Source organism: Salvia splendens, chromosome 8 (genome assembly GCF_004379255.2).
Source record: "Salvia splendens isolate huo1 chromosome 8, SspV2, whole genome shotgun sequence".
Classification (NCBI taxonomy): Eukaryota; Viridiplantae; Streptophyta; class Magnoliopsida; order Lamiales; family Lamiaceae; genus Salvia; species Salvia splendens.
The window spans coordinates 25,963,792-25,991,094 of record NC_056039.1 but is presented as its reverse complement, the minus strand read 5'-3'; the positions used below and the strand labels follow the sequence as shown (position 1 = coordinate 25,991,094).

The 27,303-nt window shown below is 36.5% G+C and overlaps 1 protein-coding gene and 1 pseudogene across 1 annotated transcript; one reads left to right on the top strand and one right to left on the bottom strand.

Annotated features, from left to right (window-relative positions):
• Nucleotides 1–10,144: 10,144 nt before the first annotated feature.
• Nucleotides 10,145–13,328, top strand: LOC121745978 (annotated as a pseudogene).
• A 13,337-nt stretch (nucleotides 13,329–26,665) lies between these two features.
• On the bottom strand, nucleotides 26,666–27,303 carry LOC121743545 (14 kDa proline-rich protein DC2.15-like). The gene has a single exon (XM_042136872.1). The coding sequence runs from the start codon at nucleotides 27,244–27,246 to the stop codon at nucleotides 26,836–26,838; it is 411 nt and encodes a 136-aa protein (XP_041992806.1). The 5' UTR covers nucleotides 27,247–27,303; the 3' UTR covers nucleotides 26,666–26,835.

Here is a 27,303-nt window from a genome sequence, read left to right as displayed (position 1 = left end):
TATTGATATTAAATAGAACTGATATGTTTTGCACTATAAATTGCTATGTCCAATTATATTGTTAGCGTAAAATACGATAAAATTGTTAGAGTAACAACAATAGACCAACTGCGCAGGGAGCTGCAGCGCATGGGGCATAGCGGAGTATCCGGTGGAGCTGTGTGGCGGGCGGCGGACGAGACGGCGGTGCCGCAGCGGTATTTTCTTAAATTTTTATTTTTTATTTTTTTATTTTTATCTATAAAATATCTATTCCTAATTAAAATAAAAGATAAAAATATTCTAGCGACACATTACATAAGTAAGATCCCTTAGATCTTGATATCCAAGGGATGAGATTGATTGTTATTTCTCACATCTCACACTCCTATGTTGATTTGAGATTAATTTCTACAGATATGTTAGATTTGCATCTTTGAAAGAGTAGAATTCATTACTACGGATAATTACGAAGACAATCACATGGTATATAAAAATTATTAGGCTTTGTCATTTTATAAACTTTTTAAAAATATGGTAGACATGATAGTTCATAAACTTTACTTTTCAACGAAAGAAAATTTCACTAAAAAAGTATAACGAAAGAAAATTTCACTAAAAAAGTATACTCTTTCGTTTAAGGTAATTGGATCATTTCTTTTTTTACTTATTTTACAAATATAATTAATAAATAATTAGAATGGAGAGATGATAACAAAAAAGAAAAAATAACATAAAAAAATGTAAAAAATAGTATTCTCTATAGTATTCTTTATCTTTTAATTTACTCTCTCTACTTTAACTATTTATTATTTTGTCACGACGAAAGAAAGAATCAATCCAACCAAGAGGAGAGAAGCGGTTCGGAGAGGACCTATCCGGCTTTTTAAGATGTCTACCTATCCCTACTCTGACGTCGACCTATCCTGTTGATCGAATCCCCAAGACTCGAGAACGAGAATTAATATATGACCTATTTGAAGCTGCTACCGGTATGCGCATGATGCATAATTATTTTCGTATCGGAGGAGTTGCTGCTGATCTACCTTATGGCTGGGTAGATAAATGTTTGGATTTTTGCGATTATTTTTTAACCCTATTTTGCTAAGGATAGCAAAATCGGGTAATTCACAACTAATAAGGGGGATTATAGAAGCGGGAAAGAAAAGGGGTAAAATTTAAGGAACTTGCCGAACGGCCTATCAATTAATACCACGAAATAGAAGTCAAGTATTTGATTACCAGATCTCAAAATAGAATAATTCATCATATCAACAAAAATCAGAGTTCGATGGTGAGACTTTGAAATTCTCACTTAACAAAAGTACAGCGGAATAGGTCCTTACTAAACGACTTCGTGTATGAAGACACGAATCGTCGAGAAATCCACTTGATTATTTAATAACATCGTCTCCGATCAATACCCCTTCCTCTTGACGTTCAACCTGCACATTTTCAAACACATGCAGGGCTGAGGATAGGAGTACTCAGTGGACACGTGCCGAAAACAAAACATACATCGTATAGTTGTCATCCATCAGCAGTATCACACGGGGTTTTTCTTAAAAGGCCCGAGCATACTAAATTCTTTTGTGATATTAAAAGTCCGACTGATCAGTCTAAGTTCTTCAAATTCATACCATGTCTGAGAATCGTGTGCCGCGAAGGTGGCCACCTCCAACGGACACCATTGCCGGCCAACCTCTCTAGTATGGCTCACGGCTCTTGTGCACGTTATTCCGAATAGGATTTGGCGTCCTATTGGGAACCGAATTCGTTACTTAGTTTTGGCATCGCCAAAACTCTCGGCATATAGCCCCAACAGACATGCCTCGAAAACAAACATTTTATGGCATGATAACAATTTTAAAATAATCACAGCCCCATTTTGAGAAAAGAAGATATTTCACAACTTCAAAAGTATTTGCTTTATATCCACACTATAGTGTTGGATATTAAAAGAAAGCCCGCCTGATACGCTTATCTCCAATTATCAACTCTCGTGTGGCCTCACTTGCCCTTGAATAATTAATCATTTGAAAATAAATAGCGTAGCACGCTAATTGGTACTTGAATTATTTTTCTGAGAAAAGAATGCATGCATCATAAAGGATAACACATATATCTTAGTCTCGGCTTATAGAATTTTTCTTAATCCTATCTCGGGCTTCACTGCTCTGCAGAATTTAATTATTCCCTTTACCAATTTTTGGAGAGATTATATTTTCTCTAAAATAAATACTTGGGCACTTATTTAATAATATATAGATTCTTGAAAAATCTCTTTCTTAATTCCTTTTCTTCGGATTTTTCTTAAGACCGCCCATGGCATCGTGGGGCGACGCCGGTCGGCCCTTCGCATCTTAACTTTAATATTTTCCATCCTCGGATACTTAGGAATTTATTCGGAATTTACTTAATTGAGCTTCAACTTGAGCCTTAAATTAATTCCAACCAACAATCTAAAATCTTCGATTCATACAAGTAGTTAAATTTTGCCCGAATTGCCCAACTAATTAAATGGCCCAACTGCCAACTTAATTAGGAATCTCTACCCAAAAGTCCAATTATTAATTAGAGCAGCCCATTATCCTTAATTCATTCTTGGCCCAGCTTCTTTAAAATAGTTGGTCCAATTACTTAATTCAATAGGCCCAAGCAACAACAACAAAAAAATGAGCCCAAATAAGAAAATACTCCCTACCCATCGGTCAACTCCCTCACATTCCTTCCTCTTTTTTTTTTTTTTTTTTTTCCAAATTCCAATTTGAGAATACAAGAAGGCAGCGTCTTCTTCTCCACGCCCCCTATTCCCGTTTTTCTCGGTTTTTCCGGCGAGTTCTCGCCCTGGGTGGCTCCGATTTCCCCCAATTTGATCTCTTCTTCTTCTCCTCAAATTGAGGCTCCACAGCCCTCGTCGATTCTCAAATCTCAGCGCCGCCGCCTTTCTCCCTCGCGACGGAGGGTCCTTGCCGGCGTACTGGGCTCTCGCCCTTGCTCCCAGCTGTTCGTCTGCCGGATGCGGCAAGAGCAGCTCCCTCTTCGGCCTCCGTCGCCTCGCGGAGAGTTCCCGGAGTTCCGCCGTCGCCGGACAACCCTTCGGCCTAAGCTAAGCCTTCTCCCCTATCCCCTTCTACTCGATTTCTTTTGAGTGAAGGCAGCAACTATGCGATCTAAGAGTGTTGACTATGTGAAATCATTTCCATTATTCCTTTGGGGATTGACTGATCTTAAGGTGCCGTTTAGTGATTGTCGGCGGTATTTATAGGCAGATTTCCTCGTCTTTTGTGGAGTATACTTGCTACTTTGAACTAAAGGTCTCTCCTTCTTTTGAGCTTGTGAAATAGGCTTCCTTGCCTACTTTGTGCAAGTCTTGGAAGGCTATCACTGCTGATCTCATTTGTGATTTGGGGAGAATATGATTCCTCTCATTTGGGTTTGAAGATAAGCTCATCTTTCTTGCTTCTCTTGTCACCATTTCCACTTTGGTGAAACTTGGGAAGGTGGCAAAATGGCTGATTCCAGGCCCTACAATGCATCCCCTGGGCTGCCCTATTTCGCCTACTAATCCCTTTTCTTACTTGAGCTTGTGCCGCTCTTCCCCTTTACTTACGAGTCATATTTTGATACCCCCATTTGGTGTTAATTTTGTAGGGACTATGGCTGCACATTTGGGGTGTTGTGGAGGTGGATATTGAGAGAGAAGAGAGGGTGGATTCTTGCTCACCTCATCCTCCGTGCCTGCTTCCTAAAGTAGCAACTTTCATCACCTTGGCTCTTGTTTCTTTTTTTTTTGTATAAGGCTAGGAATGTATATGTGAAATAGAGTACATAGGAAAAGGGTTGTCTCTTTTGATCATGTAAGCATTTGTACTATTTGCATCTTCATCATTCTTGTATTTTTAATCCTTAAAGTGCTCATTTAATAAAAACATATCCTTTCACTTTTATTCTTGAGTAAATTTCCTTGCACTTTGTTTCTTCCAAAAACAATACTTAATTATTCTAAAGTCGGAAATTACAACGAAAATTCTATGCCTTCTAAACGAGAATTAGTTACGCTAATAAAGTCAATTTATCTCGAACGAAAGGAACGAAATTCCGGGGCGTCACATATTTTTACAGAACACACCGCAAAAATAAACAACCCAACTAACACGAAGGGAATATAAAATACCAATATAACACTCACATTAGATGCATGCACGAAGGCAGAATAATTGTACTGCAATATTAGTGAGAATTTCTAGTAGGTCGTATATGAGACACATGTAAAAGCATCAAACAGAACAGTTTATGTTAAAAAATAGTTTTAAAAATGGATGATACATGTTTTAATACAAATTTGATAAAATTTGATAAAATGAGAAAGGTACGGTAAGAGATGAAAAGTGGTTGAAGCATTCTTAATAAATAAATAAACACATTTAATAAATGAGCAAATTTTGTTAAAAAGTTAGTTTTAAAAATGGATGATACAAGTTTTAATACAAATTTGATAAAACGAGAAAGGTTATAGTAAGAGATGAAAGTAGTTGAAATAAATAAATGAACACCTTTCATTCTAAAAAGATAAAATTATCATATATAAATAGAGATAAAAAAAATAAAAAAAAATAGAGATTTATTTTAATGTACCCAAGATAAAGAAACAAGACTATTTTTCGTAATCAGAGATAGTTATATAAATAAGAGGGAACATCTTTTTTAGTACACCAACTATTTCAAATGTGCAAATTTGGTTCGTAACATTTCATAATATCTTTTAAGGTTTATCAACTATAAGTTAATATCAATTCAACTACTTTTTGGCTATTTCCAATATTTTCTTGACCAAAGTACCCTTAAGGCCAATGAGGGCAATTCAATCTATTTACCCTCTCATTTTCATTAAAGTAGTATGTAATTTGGGATAGTTGATGTACGGAAAAAGATGTTCTCTCTAATTTTAATTTCAATATAAAAATATCTTAATGATATTAATATTCTATTACTATTAATTATTTATGTTTAGTTTTACTTCTTTGTAATATTTTAAATAATTGTACTATATTTAATATTAATAGCGAAATAACTTAGATATAAATATATGTAAACATTATACTTATACAATATTTGTATATAAAAGTAGTTCAATTTATTAGATGGAATATTAATTTTTCAATCTTAAAGCTATACATAGAATATATTATTTTTAAGTACAATACAAAATTGATGATTAAAAATAAAATAAAATTTATTAACATACGTACAATCTTATATAATCAAAAAGCTAAGTTTTATTTTATCTACTCTTATGTAGTAATTGTAGTATAAAAAAATTAGTTGAAATTATCAATAATCAATTTAATAAAAAAGACAATAACATTCTTAGTTGAATATATGATTAACTTAAATCTATGATTGTTTAATTAAGTAAAAAAATCAATAGTTGCTGTCAATTGTTTAATATCACAATATCGCGTTGATAAGGCTCATTTCATGCATTGATTATGTGGTTAAGTTCTATGATTTAAGTGAACTAATAAGTGTTTGTAAGTTCAGGTGCGTGAAATATCTGTCAGGCCCAGGAAATGCATACAAATCAACCGGGGCAGACGAAAATGAGGAAAGTGAAGTGAAAAAGCGCCAACAATTTACTTGACCAAGGAAATGATGAAAACGCTAGCAGGAAGCAAAAGTGAACAAGGAGCAAATTCTAAAAGATCCTTTTCGGAGGGCAAAATTGACAAATCATGAAGAAGGAGTGCCCTAGGGGTCTGAGCCCCAACTATAAAAGGGGCAACTATCTTGAAGAAGGAGGATTCTACACCAGCTTCCACACACTCCTTAGTTTCACTTTTAGTTAGCCCATTTCACACACGCACTTGGCATCAATGGGGTAATTATGGGCATAATTGGGTCGGTTTAGCTATATCTGTGGTGTAGCACCGTCCCAACGGGGGCGAAGATACAATCATTTTACTTTTCTGTCGTTTTATCCTCGCCGTGAACTTCTTTGCCGGAAGCTCGACGACTGCTTTTGTGTTCGAATCTATTTTCTGCAGCTATGGAAGTTTGTGTTTTCTATTTATGTTGACTTTGATGATTGATGTTAGTTTTTACTGATTTAGATGCTTTTTGCAATTGGTTGTCGATTTGGAGTTGAGATCATTTGAATCGGAGTTGGTTTGTTATTGAAGTGTTTGAATCGGAGTTGATGGATATGGATCTGGGTGTGGTCGAGTTTGGATTGGATTGTGAATTGGAGTTGTTGATCTGATACATACTGAATTGAATCTGCATGGTTATGGATGTTTTTACTGTTGCTTTCGATTTGCTCGACCTTGTAGTTCATATCTGGTAGTTTTTAGCTTAAACGTAGTGTTCGAGGTCCGATCTAAGTTTGCTCTGTTTTCGTTGTTTGATGCTTCATTCATGTTCATGTCAATTTCCTGAAGAAGATGAAGATCGTTGGTAGTTAGGCTCAGATCTGTTGTTTGTTCACTTTTGCAGCTTTATTTGTCGCAGTAGCTAAATCGGAAAATCTGTTTCATTGCCTTTTCTTACATCTTTGTCTAACTGTTTAGGGAAACATTTTTACTTGACCTAGTAGTTTGATAAACTTTCCTTAGTTAAGTCATCTCTCGAATCATGCATGCATACATGTTTTTTTCTTGTTTCTTAGGTCTAGTAGTTAGTTAGTATTTTCAATTCTCTTGCCTTCAGTACTTTTAATGAAATCTTAACCCGTGAGTTGCGTGGCAGCAACCGACCTTTCCCAAACCCTCTGAATGCTTGCTAACACCTTTGTCTCTGTGGGATCGATCCTTACTTCTATATACTAGCCAATAGTATAATGGGTTAAGGTTTTAAACCGGAAAAAGCGTATCCAATGACCATATCTGATAGACTCATGATCTTCTAGACCCTGAGATATAGTGAATCCTCTGGACCTATTGGATTGAGAAACATCAATTGCAGGGTGTGCATTCGGGTTTCAGTTCAGTTTTTCGCCCTAACCGAACCGAACCCGAAAAACTGAATTTCGCCTAAAACTAAAACCAAAGCGAAACCGAAAACTGAAAAACCGAAAACCAAACTTAAAAACCCGAACTAAATAAAAAAATCGAAATTATATAAAAAACCGAAAAATCAAAAAACCTTAAACCGAAAACCGAATTAAAAAACCGAAAATCTGGGGAGAAAGAAAACAGTACAGAAACTTAGAAATTTTCAACCTACAAAACATAACATGATAAAAATGATAATATCCCTAATCCATCAAAGGCATCAACCAACAAATACAAATATGCAATCAACATTCCACAATAAAAAACATCAACCAAAATGTCTTCAATAGTTTCAACACATTACATCAAAATAAATCCAAAATGAAGTTCCATGACAAGTCTTCAATATTGTCCAAGTGCAATCAAGTTTCAACAAATAATGGAGATTGATTAATTTGTTGAATCTTGAGTAGACATCAATGCAATACCTACACAAAAAAGAGTTATATAAGTACTATAAATGAAATAATCAATAACAAAAAACTTAAATGTATAAAACTACCTTCTTCTATCTTTTGGTCATCTTCAAGAATTTCTTCAACACTAAATTTGGAAGATTTGCGAAGCCAATTTTGACCACAAACAAGATACTCGACAACTTTATGACTTAAAGAGCTCCTAAATGGATCAAGAACTCGGCCACCGGTGCTAAAATCGGACTCAAATGCTACAGTGGAGATAGGAACTGCTAGAATATCACGGACAGATTGGGAGAGTACAGGACATTTATATTCATTATTTTTCCACCAATCCAAAAGGTCAAATTTTGGCCCACCACTCTCAATATCCTCCTTAAGATATTTATGTACACTATTGACTTCATCCGCTTCACTTTCATCACACAACATCTATAATAAGAAATATTCAGAGATATTTAGCAATCAATTTGCAACATAACAATACATAAATTACATCAAAATTAATGAATAACTTACATTACAACTTGATGCTGAATAATCTATGTTGTAGAGTGGAGAAAAACCGTCTGCCTTTTACTTACTAAATCTGAAATCTGCAAGTACGAAAGAAACATGTCAAAATTAGCATAACAGTATAACACTTTCTTCTTCTACACAGCAACAACGGCTGCCATTTAACAGCTACATTTAATCTGAAATTTAATTAACAAAAATCAAATAATCTGAAATTCAATTGAGAGAATCTGGAAAAAAAAATTAATTGAGAGAATCTGGAAAAAAAATTCATTGATAGAATCTGACACAGTGGAATAATATGAAACAATTTAAAATTTCATTGATAGAATCTGAAACAATCTAAAATCTAAAACAATCTAAAAATTTCATTGATAGAATCTGAAACAAAAGGCAAAAACTAATAATCAATTAATCATACTTCCATATTAGGAACTAGGTAACTTAATAAATAAATGTTGAATTATTAGAGGGATGGAAGAATTTGCAGGCTCACAGTTGTGGGTTTAGGGATGCAATTGAAGGTGTAAGTAGAGATTTACCTGGAATCGGAGCTGTGGAGAGTGGAGACGACGGTGTGAAGGGCCGACAGGAGCTGGAGGGGCGAGGGGCGACAGGCGACGGCTGGAGAGGCGACCTGCGACGGAGGACGATGGAGTTGGTGGATGGATTTAGGGTTAGAGGGAGAGGAGAGCCGAGAGCGGCGGATCTGATTCAGAATTCAGAAATGTGAGTTTCCAATTAGGGCTTTTACTTTTAGTTATAATTAAATAATAGTAACATATATATAATAAAATAAATAATTAAATAAATTCGATTATTCGGTTTTTTCTTTGCCCGAACCGAACTGAACCGAAAAACCGAAATTTTTGTATTTTCAAAACCGAACCGAAAAATTGAAATAACCGAACCGAATTTCAAAATTTCAGTTTAGTTCGGTTCGGATATTCGGTTTCTGGTTTTTTTGCTCACCCCTAATTGCACGCGCACTTTCTAGCTACTTCGCGTGTCTTAATATTATCATTAGGCCATTTACAACATCATGAAACTGTTCATAATTCTCATATCCATTCTTTGACTATTCGTTCTACTTTATTAAATTTTTATTTCAATGTAGTATATATTACTATATATTATGATTAACTTAAATTTTCAGTTTAATAAAATTACGAGATTCATTAAAATAAAATATTTATCTTAGTTTTATCTAAATAATTGAGAATGTAACCATATAAAAGTATTAACTAGCACTAGAAAGTAATATCATAATATTCAAATAAGGTATGGTATTGATGCACTTTTTATTAGCATTATAAATATGTGCAAGTATACAGAGTAGGGATAGTATAGCTAAAGGTTAGTACCGGATATCGATCACGGGGAAAGCAAACACAAATTGTCCATCTTCTACTAAAACTCAATTACTATTTGAAAAACCGAAAAATTGGAAGATTTTTTAAAACAATTAACTTTGAAAACAAAGAAACAACTAATTGCAAATAAATTAAAGAGATAAAAGTATAGAGATAAGGGGAATTCCAGGGATGTGCTTTCATAATTATAGTTATACAAATTCCAACTATAACACCCTAGCACAGTTCTTACTTTGATAGAACGAGTCACCTAGCTTATGCTCATGCGATGCAAACGTTGATTACGAACATTAGTGTTGTCAATCCTAAATATGTAACTCCTAGAAGCTCCTAAGACCCTTGAAAAGTCTTCACTTTCAATTAACAGTGCCGTTTTAAAGGAAGCTCCTAAGACCCTTGAAAAGTCCTCACTCTCAATTAACAGTGCCTTTTTAAAGGAAACTAATTGTAGTGTCTATTAAGTGGATCTAACTCGCCAACCTCCTCTCACGATTATGTAGCAAGTTATATTAAATCATCACCGAATGTGTCACTCAAGCGTGAAGTATTACAGAATAACTTAAGGAAGAAACAAAGTAAGAACAAACGGATGTTAAATAGAAATAGGAATTGTATAAACCAGTAAAAGTTACTAACACATCCCTAGAATCCTATGAGTTTAGTTACACATGATTGAATAAGCTAAAAACATAGATTGAAGGGAAGACAATGAAAACAGATGAACTAAAGCAATAAAACCCAAAGGTTGAATCCTTGTAGCATTGATGATTTTGAATCCTTCTTCAACTCCTTGCAAGTGTTACTACTTGATCAAATTTCAGCTCCTACTACTTATCCTGTCGACCTATACGCGCGACTATGGGCCACTGATAGACTACAACGCTTGGGAATTTCTCGTTTCTTTGAGACGGAGATAAAAGATTGCTTAACATACGTATATAGGTACGATCATACTATCATACATGAAAAGTTTTGAAATTCGTATAATCATATACGAAATGTGTGGATAAAATATGCAAGTCATGTGATGTTCATTTAATCTCGCAAGTGATGTTGATCGATGATACAGATTTTGGAACGATAACGGAATCTATTGTAGGCGAGATATAAACTACAGTGATGTTGATGACACATCCATGGCTTTTAGGCTTCTACGGTTGCATGGATATAATGTCAACCCGAGTATGTATATATTTCAAATCCTTGTGCCAAAACATATAGCCACAATTATTTATGTAATTAAATTTGATGTAGATGTGTTGAGGAAATTCAAAGAAGGTGATGGATTTATTTGCCAAAGGGGTGAAGTGACACCATCTACCTCGGCAATGTATGCTCTCTACAGGGCTTCCCAAATCCGATTTGAAGGGGATGTAGTTCTTGAAGAAGCTTACGATTTCTCGAGAAAGTTTCTGCAAGATTGGTTGGACGGAGATGAACATCTTGATAAATGGGTTATATCTAAGAATTTGCCTCATGAGGTTGTTGCACAAGTTATCTTAAACTTATTTCTTTCAACAATTATATCGTCGTCGTTTATTATCTCTTCAGTAGATTCAGGTAGGACTGGAGATGCCGTGGTATGCCACTCTGCCGCGAGTAGAGGCTGCATATTATCTGCAACACTACGGTGGTTCCTCCAACGTCTGGTTCGCCAAGACAGTGTACAGGTAAAACTTCTTTTTCTTTCGAGGTTGCATTCGCCTTAAAGATATACACTCTAGTCCCCATTAATTGTCTCATTTAATTGGTGTTACATTTAGATAGTACTATTTTTTAGTATGATCTCTAGCAAAATGACTTTTACATTCTTTTTTCATAACTATTACTACTACTTTATGACATAATAATATTATATGGGTTCTAGGTTGTATTCGCCTTAAAGATATACACTCTGGTCCCCATTAATTGTCTCATTTAATAGGATGCCAGATATCCAAAACGATGAGTATCTGGAGCTTGCAAGATTGGATTTCGAGAGATGCCAATCACAACATCTGATTGAGTGGAGTCATATGCAACGGTACATATTTTTATACCTCCATGAAATAATGTATACAGATTGAGTGGAGTCATATGAATTAAGTAGTTCAAATCAATGATTAATGTATTTAGTTACTCACTAACTCCCTTTTGTTTCTACTAAGCAGATGGTATGAAAATCAACATTTTGAAGAGTTTGGAATAAGCAGAAAACAATTATTGGTAGCTTACTTTTTGGCTGCTGCAACTATATTTGAACCAGAGAGAGGCAAAGAGAGAATTTTGTGGGCAAAATCTCAACTGATTTCAAGGATGATCAGAATATTTTTTGACCAAGAACACTCCAGAGAGAAAAGATCTGCTCTGTTAAAAGATTTCAGTTACAACATCAATGGCTCAAGCAAACTAAATAGGTATTCTCGGTTCTTTATTTAAATGAAATTAAAATGTTATTTAGGTTATGCTTGACACTTAGTAATATAGGTATACTTAGTTTTTAATTTTATAATAATAAGAACACATGAGCAAAAGATCTATTATATTTACATTAAGGTATAATCTATTGTAAAGTTTACTCCTAGTAAGTATAAATTAATAGTATTGAACTTCAACACATTATATGATTACGTCGAGTTTTATTTATTTTACTTTATACATTTAATTGGTTTTAATACATTAAAATTATTATTAATATTTTTAATTCTAGTATTTTTATAAAAAATAAATATCGATTTGTTTGTTTTCTCTAAATATTACTTGAAAAAAATGAATAAAATGGAAAATGTCAATAATAATTTTTAATGAACCCTCTTCTTAATTACAACCACGAATCTTTCAACATAATTACATCCTTATTAGACATTAGTGGTACCATAACTTTATTTTTCTTTGAAAGGAATATTAATATACCGATAAGAGATAAGGAGAGTTTACTTCGAAAATCTTTACATGTATAGCCTATTCTAAAATATTTTAAATTTTACTTGTTAGTAATATTTTTTAAATTTTACAACGTGTTAGTACAGGTTATTTTATTGTTATAAATTTTGTCTATACCCATTAATCTTTTATGTTCTATTCCCAATTATTTTATCTTAATGCCTAATTACTTTATTTAAATGTACAAATTCTATCTTTTTCTAATCATATGGATCAGTGCTGAGACAGAGCATCGAGTTGTCAACATTATGCTACAATCCCTCCACGACCTATTTAAAGGTTTTGATGAATGCATTAGCCTCCAACTACAAAATGCAGTAAGTTTCACCAATATTGATTTACTTTTCCTTAATTTCCTCCTCTTATCTTTTTTGGCAATGCACTAATTAAATGGCCTATATGTATACAGTGGTATTCATGGGTGATGAAGTTTGATAAAGGAAATTTGTGGGAAGATGCAGAGCTTCTTGTCACCACCTTAAACATTTGCTCTGCCCATTCTCTTCCAATCAAGGATGTATTGCTCCATCGTGAGTACATAACTCTCTCCAAGCTACTGAACAAAATCTGCCACCACCTTTCATAGATTCCAAATAAAAAGGTAAAAAAGAGTTTTATTTATACACTAATATAAAATTATTAGTGTTGCACTACGCTCTAAACATATAAAATTACTGAATTCGATGTTAAATTTACTAGGCCAAAGGGTGAAATTTTTTGTTAAACTTTATTTTACATGGTTATGGAGTATTAAATTTGGATATGAAATGTATGTTACAATATATTATTTCATTAATTGTATAGGAGGAAGTAGAAATGAGAATGGCAAAAGGAGACATGAGTGAAATTGAAGAAGATTTGGAGGCATTGACGAACGCAGCTTCCTCGCCAAAAATGTCAAGCAAACATTTCTATGGGTTGCAAAAACATTCTACTATGTAGCCTACTTTGATGCTGCAACAATCCATCTTCATATATACAAAGTACTCTGTGAGAGGATTGTAAAAATATTCACATTGATGCTATGTTTTTCTTTCGATAACATTTGTCTTCGACGATATGGATTGTAATAAGTTACTCCCTCCGTGGCGTATTCTTCTGTGGGTCGTTCCTATTAACTTGATGCGTTTTTTTATTAGCGAAAAAACAAATACTCTATCTGTCTCTTACATTATTATCTTTTTTGGTTTGTCTCTCTACTTTATGCTTTTTTTTATTTAGCCGCTAAATAGCACTATCTAAAATCTTGATTATATCACTTACTGAGGATGGAAGGAGTACTATGATTTTACACATTATAAAATAATTTTAAGTTCAAACAATGTTAGAATTTTAGTATTCTTAAATTATTTTTTATTTTACCTATAAATTGAACTCGTCCAAACAAAATGAAATAGCTTAGTTGGCTGCGGTAAGGAAGTTTCAATTGATATTCGGACTATAACACAACTTGGTATGAAAATGAGATATAAAGGGTATTGTAACGACCCGCTAAATCGTTACCTACACGAAAGAATAAACCACGTATCAAATACACTTTCGACAACAAATCGAGACGAAAAGTTGGATAAGAATCGCGTCACATCAGGCACGTTTTCCAATTAGATAAGAATCGCGTCACATCAGGCACGTTTTTCAACGCCACATTAATTACGCGTCACATCGAAACGAAAAGACGTGAATTTTTGTCTTTTATGATAAATTTTTTCTATAAATAGCACCTCCTTTCATTTCATTTCTTTGACGTCAATTTAGAAATCCGAGAGAGAGAAAACGAGAGAAGGAAAACCGAGAGTTAGAAGAGAGGGAGAGCGCCGCCGGAGGCGGCGACGGTGGACGGCGGCGCTGCAGACCGCGACTGCAGATTCGTGGCAGCGGCGGCAGCGGTGAAGGGAGAGGGACGAATCGTGTCAACGTTTGTTCTACCGTTCGTTTTTCTTGATTCAAGAAGGTATAACTAAGATTTTCTTCTCATCTCCTTCATTGAAACTTTATTCTTGAATCCTACATGCATATAGAGGGTGTAGGAATCATAGATCGCAAAGTTAATCGGTGGGAAAGTGAGTTTGCTTGAGAACTTTGATAGTTATGCGATTGTTGATTAAGTTGTGTGAAGTTTGATTTGAATCCTTGGTAAATGATCTAAGTTTATGTGCAAACATGTTAAGAGAGTCTTATCAAGCATGATTGTGTGTTATAAGCATGAGAAAATTTTGTTTGGATGATTGGGGAAGAAACTCAAATTTCGAAATTTTGAGTATGAAATTTGTGGTGTTCGGACATTGGATTCCGACGTGTATTTGACTGACCAAACGGTCGAATTTTGATACGAAAATTTTACTGAGTAAATTTCAAGGTGATTTCTGTGTCTCGTATAAATTTCAGCCCTTTTTGTCGAAAAATGAATTTTTGAAAAATGTTTGAAGTCGACTGCGCAATTCTGCCAGTAACGTGTGCTCTCGGCCAGAATGTTTCGAAATCTGTTTGACCGACCAAATGACCTCCGTTTGATGTGATTCTTGAACTAGATGAAAATTTTAAGTGTCTTCTGAGTCTTGTGAAAATTTCAGCCTTATTGGACATCGTATGAATTTACGGTGAATTTTTCAAATGAACTGCGCAGTGCTGCTAGAATTTTATGTTCCGATCAGAGAGTTGCATAAATGTTTTGACTGACCAAATGATATGATTCGGTGTGAAATTTTAACTGGGTGAACTTGAATGTGTCTAATGTGTCGTGACCAAATTTTAGCGTCATATGAGGAAGGATGAATTTTTGGTGAATTTTTGAAGTTGACTGTGCAATTCTGCCAGAAAATGTTTTCTCGACCAGTAGGTTACGTTTCCGAATTGACCGACCAAAAGGGGATATTTTGATATGAAATTTAAACTGGGAGTTATTTGATGAGTCTACTGCATTTTGGTAAAATTTTAGCCCCAACGGAAGTCGGGTAAATTTTTAATGATTTTTACAAAATGGTTGCGCAGTTCTGCCAAATTTTTATCTTTACAAGATGACTATATTGTTATGTTATAAGTGATATACATGATTTATATATGGGTAAGAGAATGATAAAAGGAACGATAGGACATGCATGATAATATAAGTTTACGAAAGGCTGATCTGTTTTGTCGTTGGCAAGGATGATTGAGTATACGTGAGCTCGAGGAACGAGGGTTGCCTTAAATGGATATTGAATGGTTTAAGCAAACGAGGTGGGCTTTCTTTTACTAAACTCTTTTACGCTTTCAAAATTATGATTATGGTGTAATAAGGGTGGTTTAAAGTGTTATGTCATGCCATGTTTGTTTTGATGATGAGATTGTGCCTGATGCCTAGTTTGTGAGTGCGCTCCATTAGGCTATAGGGCTATGAATGAAACGAATTCGGGTCTGAGTAGGGCCGCAAACCCTATCAGGCTAGTGTACACAGATGGGATCGTGAGCCGTCCTTGCTAGTCGGCCGGTCTCGTGGGCGAATAGTGTGGCCACACTTTCGTCGCACTATGGAAAGAGAATGTGATTGAATGATTGATGAGAAAGTGGGGAGATTGATTGTCTGGCCAGACTTTGAAATATTTTTGTGTTCTCGTGATATTTCTTAACTTCATAAAACTCGAGATCACTGGTATGGATGACATAACTGTTTTTATGAAAATGTTTTCGGCATGAGCCCATTGAGTACAACAAGTACTCAGCCCTGCATGTGTTTTCCCTATGTGCAGGTTGAGCGGGATGTTGCGGTGGATGTTGAGTCGGCTTAGGGAATATGGATGCGTTGTGTCTTCATACACAGGCGTCATCCTTGACTCTCTTTGAAACCTTAATTCCGCTGCTATATATATTTTGAACTAAAATTCTTTTAAGCTAATTGAGTCTTTCTTATGAACTGAAATCCTTAAATGTTATTCTTAAATGTTTGTCCCTTGGTCACGATCGCCTCGTTTGTAACACCCCTAGCATGGGCGGTCGTGACAGAGTGGTATCAGAGCTTCGTTCTTTTGCTCTGGTCCGAGAGTCTTCTTTCACCTTAAGTCTAGAATAGTAAACCTTAAACTGGAAGTGTCACGAAGGCTCAACATCCAAAGCATCACGCTCAACCAAAGAAAGTGAGGTATGTTTTAAGTTGTTGAAAGAATGTGAGATCGATGTATGAAATTGATGATGATATGATGAGGATGTTTTGGCAAGTGTACGCATGTGAATGAATGTTATACGTGAAGATGAATTTTGATGATATGATTATGTGGAATATGAGTACGATTGACATGAAAATGTAAGCACGTGTTATATATGTGAAGTATGCGCATGATTGACAAAATGATCTAAGCACGTGTGGTATGTTGATCATGATATTGTTATGATGTGATTATATGGAGCATGAGCAAAACTAGTATGATGACTAAGTATGTTTTATATGTGTGAAAGTACTACGACGTGAGCATGTGAACATAGGATGATGGAGTGTTTTACATGAAAGACGAAAGTTGATGAGTTGTTTTGAGAATGTTAAAAAAAAAAATTTTAGAAAATAAATGAGTAATTTAAGAATGTTGTTTCAAACATATATGTGAAGTGCATGAGTGTTTTGTTTGGAATACAAATGTGTTATGATGTTTTGTAACATTAATGGCTCGTTGTTCTAGTGGAGTTTGATTGAGAAAAAAATGTTTATGTTGTGGAAGGTTGTTGAAAAAAAAAAAACTTTAAATGAAAACATGTTAGTTCTTTCTTTTGGGAAAAATTAATTGATCAATGGAAAATATTAAGTTTTTTTAAAAAAAAAAAACCTTTTCGATTGGAAAATTTAGCCATGGAAGTGTGATGTTATATATGTTATGGGGTGCGAAGTATGAAGCGTTATTCTATGGAGTGTTTTATACGAGTGATGAAAGTTGATGTGAAAGTATGTTTTGAGTTTTGAGTCAAAAAAAAAACTTTTACTCTAAAGTTGAAATTGAAATGTGAAAATTTAGAGGAAAGTGTGAGAGTCTGAAGAAAATTTTATTTCAAAAGTTTTGAATTATAATGTGAAGTGTGAAAGTGTTTTGCTTTGATATGTGAAAATGTTGTGTGTTATAGTACTTGTTGTGATATTTTGTTCTCTACGAGATGATGAAATGTGTCGTGAACTTAGAGTGCCGAAGATGTAGACTAGTTGACCACGCGGACCGTAGTTCTAAATTGAAAACTCACCTATTGCTTTCCCGAGCGATGCAAACGAACGAGAATGGAAAGTGGGGAGAAATTTCTAAATTATCGAGATAGAGGATGGAGACCGGTGGACCATGAAACTTTTTCTATTTCTTGGAATGACGCTATGAACTTTGTATGCGAACATAGAGTGCCTAAGAAGTATGTTATATTAAATGATATCGAATTTAGTTTTTGACAACTGCAATATCACTTTTCCGAGTGATAGGACAAATGGAAAAATGTGGTGTGAACTCGAACTTTATCGAATGATTACAAATTCAGAATTTTTTTTCTGAATGACGAGAACAAGGAGAATGCGAAAAGACGTAGCATATGATAAAGAGTTTAAGAAAAGAAGAAGTGCAAATTGAAGAGATGTTCCAAACGAGAAAATGTTCGAGGCAAGAAGAGATGCGAAATGATGTAATCCTACAACGGATGTAGAGATCATACTTGCGATCTAGTAGATAAATCCGATCTTCGGTCAAAAGTGGCGATGCGGCGAAAACGACCATTATATCATGTTGAGAGCGCGAGTATAACTACAACGTTTTAAGAAAATGACGATTATCACGTGCAAGGAATATATGAAGATATGGCTTTCGACTACTGTTATTAGTTGTAACGACACGATGAATCTCAACTTGGAATCCGCAGTTTCGTAGAACGATGTTACCATGTTCGGCCTCAGAAAGATGAACGAGAGAGAGTGACCCTCGTGGCTAGAATGAATGATTTTAATCAGCAATACTTACTTGGATTATAAGAAATTCTTTTTGGAATCTTTCAATTAACGGTGAGCCCTTGTCTATTTACGACCTTGTTTGACTCACAATTCGCAATTATTGCACGTTATTTCTTTTCCTATATCGAATCATGACTCACTTTCAGTTCTTGAAAATTTGTGTTTGCCTTCGTCATTTTTGGACATCTTGATTAGTAGTCTTCTTTGATTCATCTTTCGTAAGGACAATATTTTGAATTTATGAACTTCCGCCTTTGAACTTCATTTCTAAAAGTTGTTTGCAGTTATGACCTTCAGTACGATCACATTCCCAAACATGTTCCTTCAAAGGATGGAATATTCTTCTTGGAACTTTTGTACACCTTTTTATTTCGTAACTATGGATGCGGCAAGTTCTTCCTTGCAGAAGTGAAATTTTTCGCTCAGTTTCACTACACATATTGTTTCATGCTCAATGATTTTCTTTCTGCAACACCAAGTTAAGACTATTGTGTCTCTTTTTCCTTAATGTGGTTGATTTAGCCGATCTTCCTAAAAAAAAGTTCACTTCACGTTGGTTGCAACCCTGTGAATCCATTGATGTGACATCATTATTCAGTAACATGATGTCGTCGAACCATGATCAGTGCTACCTCATGAAATTGTCTATGCTTCTAAATCCTTACACGATTGACCATCTCATGTCATGACATGTTTGAACCATCATTCATTGATGCCAAAATTTTGCAAATTTAATTTGACAATTGAAATATCTTAATTGGCAGCCTACTATGGAATTTGAGACCTGATTCAGTTTCATCCTGTTTTCAAGGCCTATCTCATATTCTTTCGAGCTCTCGTCAGAAGTAAAGTCTCAATCTTTATGAGTTTATTTGAAACCTTAATTTCCAGAATGAACATGATCAAGATCAATGAAACTTAGACCCTGCCATATTTTTTTTTTCGAACCAATTTCTGCAAGTTGGTGATGAGATCTAAAAGAGTCAAACTAGAAGTGTTGTTCTTGTTTCTTGATTAATTTTGCAACCTTTCTGATTAAGACACCTTCAGCAGTGTTGCTACAATTTTGAATTCATTTCATATCCAAGTAAGACTGCTTGATCCATTTTCGAGTTCTTGATACTAGACTTGGAGAAAAGGGTGAGGTTGAGCTTTTCGAATGCACACGGGGAAATAAGTTTCTATACTCAGACATGCGTAAAAGTGATGCACCAGCTAGAGGTAAATTTCTTTTCAAACCCCTGGCGACGAGCCGACTTTTTTTTTGTAAGGGATTTCTTTAAATCGACGAACCTCTATAATCTCCGCATTGCGAGCAACCATGATGATAAGGAAAGGGCATCCGGCGTATCTTGTGTACTTGAACGGAGAGGAAAGGAAGGAATTGAGAGTGGAAGAAGTGTCAGTAGTACGAGATTTTCTCGACGTGTTTTCCCGAAGCTTTGCCTGGACCGCCACTCGACAAACAATTAGAGTTCACTTTTGTTTTGGAACCAGGGTCTGCGCCAGTATCGAAGGCGCCATACCGAATGGCCCCTAAAGAGTTGGCAGAGTTGAAGATTCAGTTGCAAGAATTGTTAGACTTGGGTTTTATCCGACCTAGTGTGACACCGTGGGGAGCGACGGTGTTGTTCGTAAAGAAAAAAAGGATGGAACGATGAGAATGTGCATCGACTATCGTGAGCTCAACAAGATGACCTTGAAGAATAAGTACCCACTGCCGAGGATTTATGATTTGTTTGACCAACTTCGAGGAGCGGGCATATTTTCAAAAATGGACTTGAGGTCGGGATATCATCAACTAAAGGTCCGACGAGAGGATGTACTTAAGACTGTTTTTCGCACTCGTTATGGCCATTATGAATTCGTCGTGATGCCATTTGGGCTGACCAACGCCCCGGTCGTCTTCATGGACTTGATGAACCGAGTTTTCCACGAGTACCTTGACAAGTTCGTGTTAGTCTTCATCGACAATGTTTTAGTATACTCGAAGAATGAGGAGGAACATGGAGGGCATCTGCAAACTGTGTTGGAAACGTTACGAAGGGAGAAACTTTATGCCAAGTTTAGTAAGTGTGAATTTTAGTTGACTCGAGTGAACTTTCTTGGTCATATCGTGACGGCAAATGGGATTCAAGTAGACCCCGCAAAGGTTGAGACTGTGCAAAATTGGAAATCGCAGAAAACGCCAAGTGAAATCCGCAGTTTCTTGGGATTGGCGGGATACTACCGATGCTTCATCGAGGGATTCTCTAAAATCGCGAGACCAATGACACAATTGTTGAAGAAAGGAAACAAAGTGGTTTGGATGCCGGAATGCGAGGCGAGTTTCCAACTGTTGAAAGAAAAGTTGACCACAACACCTGTTCTAACGGTGTCGGCAGCCAACAAGGACTTCGCCGTCTCTACTGATACAAAAAAAAAACTAGGACTTGGATGCGTGTTGATGCAAGATGGGAAAGTGATAGCATATGCTTCCCGACAGTTGAGATCGAATGAGCTAAATTTTCCGACCCATGATTTGGAACTAGCAGCAGTAGTGTACGCACTGAGAATTTGGAGACACCATCTCTATGAAGTGAGATGCGAGATATATACGGATCATAAGAGTCTCAAGTACTTCGAGCAAAAGGAGCTAAATATGCGACAATGACATGGGTTAGAAGTCGTGAAAGACTATGACTGTGGTATTCACTATCATCCGGGCAAGGCGAACGTAGTGGCAAATGCTGTGAGTAAGAAGGACCAGCCTCAATTGGCTTTGTTGCTAACTCAGGAGGAAGCATTTATCCGTGAGTTCGATAAGATGCAGTTGGAAATAGTAAAAGCGCCCGAGACAGTAGGAGAAAGAATAGCGACGCTAGTGATTGAGTCAGATTTGAGAACCAAGCTCATAGAAGCCCAACGACGTGATGAGAAGTTGGAAGAATTACGTGTGAAGGTGAGAACCGAGAAACATGACCATTTTCGTGAAGAGGCGAACAATGCTTTGACGTTCGATGGACGATTATGTGTGCCGAAAGACGAGGCACTGAAAGATGAGATTTTGAGTGAAGCATATGACACACCTTACACTGCTCACCCTGGAAGTACGAAGATGTATCGAGATTTGAAGCAACGTTTTTTGTGGAATGGGATGAAAGGAGACGTAGCGTCACATGTGGAACGATGTCTAGCGTGCCAACAAGTGAATGCCTTACACCAGCGGCCATATGGGAAGTTGCAACCACTCGAAATTCCCGAATGGAAGTGGGAGCATATAGCCATGGACTTCGTGATGAGTTTGCCAAAGTCACAAAAGGGTAACACTGCGATTTGGATGATTATCGATCGACTGACTAAAAGCGCGCACTTCTTACCGATTAACGATTTCCTATGGATCGGACAAATTAGCTAAGATCTACGTGAGTGAGAATGTACGTTTGCATGGAGTGCCAAAGACTTTTGTGTCCGACCGCGATACGAAGTTCACATCAAAGTTTTGGATGAGTTTGCAATGGGAATTGGGCACACAACAAAACTTCAGCACTGCTTATCAACTGCAATCGGACGGACAGTCAGAGAGGACGATTCAAACGCTTGAGGATATACTACGAGCAGTTGTCTTAGATCGAGGGGAAAGTTGGGAAACTGTTCTACTGTTGGTTGAATTCGCCTACAACAATAGCTACCAAGCGACGATCGATATGGCTCCGTATGAAGCTTTATACGGCAGGAAGTGTCAATCCCCACTATATATGGATGAAGTTGGCGAGAGGAAGATGTTAAGACCCAACGCTATAAAGGAAATGACCGAAATTGTGCATCAAATCCGCGCAAGGATCAAGGAAGCTCAAGATAGGCAGAAGTCGTATGCTGACGTGCGTCGAACGGAAATCAAATTCGACGTTGGTGACAAAGTGTTCTTGAAAGTATCCCCGACGAAAGAAGTTGTGAGGTTTGGAATGAAGGGCAAGTTGAAATCGCGCTTTGTAGGACCGTACGAGTTTATCGATGAAGTAGGTCCTGTAGCGTATCGTTTGGCGTTACCTCCCAGTTTGGGAATGTGCACAACAAGTTCGAAGTGTCGCAGTTGCGCAAGTACGTGTTTGACCCTAAGCATGTGATTCGTCAAGAAGAAGTGATCCTAAACCCCGACATGAGCTACGAGGAAAGGCCAGAGGCAATCCTAGATCGGAAGATACAAGAGTTGCGAAACAAGTCGATAGCATTCGTGAAAGTGTTGGAAACACCATGGTTCCAAGGAAGCCACGTGGGAGTTAGAAGATGGAATTAAAGAAAAGTACCCCGAGTTGTTTATGTAAGACGATCAAATTTCGGGACGAAATTTCTGTTAAGGTGGGTAGAATGTAACGACCCGCTAAATCGTTACCTACACGAAAGAATAAACCACGTATCAAATACACTTTCGACAACAAATCGAGACGAAAAGTTGGATAAGAATCGCGTCACATCAGGCACGTTTTCCAATTAGATAAGAATCGCGTCACATCAGGCACGTTTTTCAACGCCACATTAATTACGCGTCACATCGAAACGAAAAGACGTGAATTTTTGTCTTTTATGATAAATTTTTTCTATAAATAGCACCTCCTTTCATTTCATTTCTTTGACGTCAATTTAGAAATCCGAGAGAGAGAAAACGAGAGAAGGAAAACCGAGAGTTAGAAGAGAGGGAGAGCGCCGCCGGAGGCGGCGACGGTGGACGGCGGCGCTGCAGACCGCGACTGCAGATTCGTGGCAGCGGCGGCAGCGGTGAAGGGAGAGGGACGAATCGTGTCAACGTTTGTTCTACCGTTCGTTTTTCTTGATTCAAGAAGGTATAACTAAGATTTTCTTCTCATCTCCTTCATTGAAACTTTATTCTTGAATCCTACATGCATATAGAGGGTGTAGGAATCATAGATCGCAAAGTTAATCGGTGGGAAAGTGAGTTTGCTTGAGAACTTTGATAGTTATGCGATTGTTGATTAAGTTGTGTGAAGTTTGATTTGAATCCTTGGTAAATGATCTAAGTTTATGTGCAAACATGTTAAGAGAGTCTTATCAAGCATGATTGTGTGTTATAAGCATGAGAAAATTTTGTTTGGATGATTGGGGAAGAAACTCAAATTTCGAAATTTTGAGTATGAAATTTGTGGTGTTCGGACATTGGATTCCGACGTGTATTTGACTGACCAAACGGTCGAATTTTGATACGAAAATTTTACTGAGTAAATTTCAAGGTGATTTCTGTGTCTCGTATAAATTTCAGCCCTTTTTGTCGAAAAATGAATTTTTGAAAAATGTTTGAAGTCGACTGCGCAATTCTGCCAGTAACGTGTGCTCTCGGCCAGAATGTTTCGAAATCTGTTTGACCGACCAAATGACCTCCGTTTGATGTGATTCTTGAACTAGATGAAAATTTTAAGTGTCTTCTGAGTCTTGTGAAAATTTCAGCCTTATTGGACATCGTATGAATTTACGGTGAATTTTTCAAATGAACTGCGCAGTGCTGCTAGAATTTTATGTTCGATCAGAGAGTTGCATAAATGTTTTGACTGACCAAATGATATGATTCGGTGTGAAATTTTAACTGGGTGAACTTGAATGTGTCTAATGTGTCGTGACCAAATTTTAGCGTCATATGAGGAAGGATGAATTTTTGGTGAATTTTTGAAGTTGACTGTGCAATTCTGCCAGAAAATGTTTTCTCGACCAGTAGGTTACGTTTCCGAATTGACCGACCAAAAGGGGATATTTTGATATGAAATTTAAACTGGGAGTTATTTGATGAGTCTACTGCATTTTGGTAAAATTTTAGCCCCAACGGAAGTCGGGTAAATTTTTAATGATTTTTACAAAATGGTTGCGCAGTTCTGCCAAATTTTTATCTTTACAAGATGACTATATTGTTATGTTATAAGTGATATACATGATTTATATATGGGTAAGAGAATGATAAAAGGAACGATAGGACATGCATGATAATATAAGTTTACGAAAGGCTGATCTGTTTTGTCGTTGGCAAGGATGATTGAGTATACGTGAGCTCGAGGAACGAGGGTTGCCTTAAATGGATATTGAATGGTTTAAGCAAACGAGGTGGGCTTTCTTTTACTAAACTCTTTTACGCTTTCAAAATTATGATTATGGTGTAATAAGGGTGGTTTAAAGTGTTATGTCATGCCATGTTTGTTTTGATGATGAGATTGTGCCTGATGCCTAGTTTGTGAGTGCGCTCCATTAGGCTATAGGGCTATGAATGAAACGAATTCGGGTCTGAGTAGGGCCGCAAACCCTATCAGGCTAGTGTACACAGATGGGATCGTGAGCCGTCCTTGCTAGTCGGCCGGTCTCGTGGGCGAATAGTGTGGCCACACTTTCGTCGCACTATGGAAAGAGAATGTGATTGAATGATTGATGAGAAAGTGGGGAGATTGATTGTCTGGCCAGACTTTGAAATATTTTTGTGTTCTCGTGATATTTCTTAACTTCATAAAACTCGAGATCACTGGTATGGATGACATAACTGTTTTTATGAAAATGTTTTCGGCATGAGCCCATTGAGTACAACAAGTACTCAGCCCTGCATGTGTTTTCCCTATGTGCAGGTTGAGCGGGATGTTGCGGTGGATGTTGAGTCGGCTTAGGGAATATGGATGCGTTGTGTCTTCATACACATGCGTCATCCTTGACTCTCTTTGAAACCTTAATTCCGATGCTATATATATTTTGAACTAAAATTCTTTTAAGCTAATTGAGTCTTTCTTATGAACTGAAATCCTTAAATGTTATTCTTAAATGTTTGTCCCTTGGTCACGATCGCCTCGTTTGTAACACCCCTAGCATGGGCGGTCGTGACAGGTATGTTTCGTTTAATGAAATTAAAATAGTCTTAGGATTGAAAGTTTATTAAACTCTGTAGTCATAATAGTATTTTAATTAAATTTTAAATAATTTATTTGTAAAATTAAGTATTCCCACCCTCACATTCTATTTTGGGTCGTCCACTTTTATCTCTCTTATTATAACTCTGAATTTATTATCTCTTCGACCTGATTCTCGGTCATATCCTACTTTATTCTTTCTCAGTTTAACCCGCTAAATATCATTTTTCTTAAATCTTATGCCCAACGGAGTAATAAGAAAGAATTTTGTAATGTTCGGCCTCTACTCAACTGAGTAGCCTTTTGGGACGGTAGTGACTTGGTCAATAGAGGTCTCAGGATTAGGACGCCCTGTGTTAACTCGACTAAGTGGCTTCAGATGCCTAGTGTGACTCAGACGAGTAAAATCTCGTAGATCAATGGGGATCGACAACATGGCTAGTGGCCTCAGGCAGCATATTTGACACGACTGAGTAGAATGTGGTGGAAGGATGGTGCATTGGCATGACTTGGCCGAGTGAGTTTAAAGGCCAAACACCATTATGCCTAATATAATCTTTTGGATTAGAAGACATTTGCTCGACTTGGTTGAGTTGCTTCAAGGTGGAGCTCTACTAGACCGAGTAGGGCACACTAGAGCCTAATTCTGCCCTTGGCTCGTTTCTTCACTCTTTCATTCATTATCACATTTTATTTTGTGTATTCTTAACAAACTCGCTAAACTCTTAATTCTCACATAATTGGTAGTCAGTCTGTAAACGTATTCCTCATGTTCGATATCTTAGTATTGACCATTAGATATACTAAATCAACGTACATTGTATACTCGCAGTTATTTTTAGTGCTAATAAAAAGTGCATCAGGTAGGTCGACTCAATCCATTTGACAACTCTTTAATTAATCACTAATTATACCTACACAACTACTCGTCATATGCATATGTATCGTCGGCAGTCGGGAAAAAATTCAGTCGCATCGCTAGTGGGGCCGAAATTCAAGTTGATCCATATGTCGTACCTAAGTAGTGAGTATGCGAAAGTTAAAACTTGAATTATTTCCCATATTTTTAGACTTCAAACGCTTATAGGCGCATGTTGGAGTTCTCGTTGGTTTTTAAAAGTGCACACTCTTCTAATTTGGTAATACAAATGCAAGATTACACCAAAAACATTATCAAGAAAGTCGTAAATATAACTTATTTATTTTTGCTATTACGTCCAAAACAATAAATACATACCTTATGCATGTGAGTAAGAGGTGCGCACACAGCGACAAATATTCTTTAAATTATTATATACTGGCTAGCTACTTTTTCAAAATAACTCTTTTGTCTCTTTGTAAATTAATGTACATTTAATTATTTATTCATTTTGATTTCCTCTTTTCTTCTTTATCATTTTTTTTTACTTTTTCTTCAACAACAACTTTCCGCTATTATTGATCTCATCTCATTTCTTTCTCTATTCTTCTACCATTACACCATTCTCGATCTTTTAAGTTTTAACAATTGTTAAATCTCTAATCTAGCAATGAAGGATATTGTTAAATCAGTTACTTTCTTCAAAAACCAATCTTAAATGAACAAAGGCAACAACACTAAATCTCAAACTGAATAATAATCCTTAAACAACAAGCATTACAAAGAGAAGGAATCCCTCGATGCACCAATACTGCAATAATTAAAAGTTAAAAACCAAAAAACAAGAAACGGAAAACAGAAGAGAATTACAAACACCGAAACATTGACTAACTAGTAAGAAGTAGTAGCTAAGCACAAATGAAATCCTTAGGGAGAGTCTTGCCACAAGTGTTGATGAGCAAGCTCAGTGAAATTGGAATGTTCAAGTTGATTCCAAGAATGTTAGCTTTCAATGCAGTGCACAGGCAAAGAGCGGCTTCAAGATCCAACAGGCCGCCGAGGGCTGAGCAGCAAGGGTGGTCCGGTGGCTGCCCAATTTCAGTTCCGATGCTACCGTTTAATAGCTTAGCACATATTCCTAGCTTTAGGGCATCCCTTGGGCAGTTCCCCTTAGCTGGGCTAGGGTTAGGGTTAGGGTTAGGGTTAGGGTTTGGTTTGGGGTTAGGGTTGTTGCAAATGTAACAGCCACTCACAAGGGAAAAGAACATGAGGTTGATGACAAGGAAGAGGAGAGAGAAGGAGAGTTTCTTGGAATCCATTGGATCAAGAATTGTGGAGAGGATATTTTTCCTTTCTAGTATTGGTGGATTTAAAAG

Coding starts and splice junctions, on each gene's coding strand:
- LOC121743545 (XM_042136872.1), bottom strand. CDS start 27,246: ATGGATTCCAAGAAACTCTCCTTCTCTCTCCTCTTCCTTGTCATCAAC.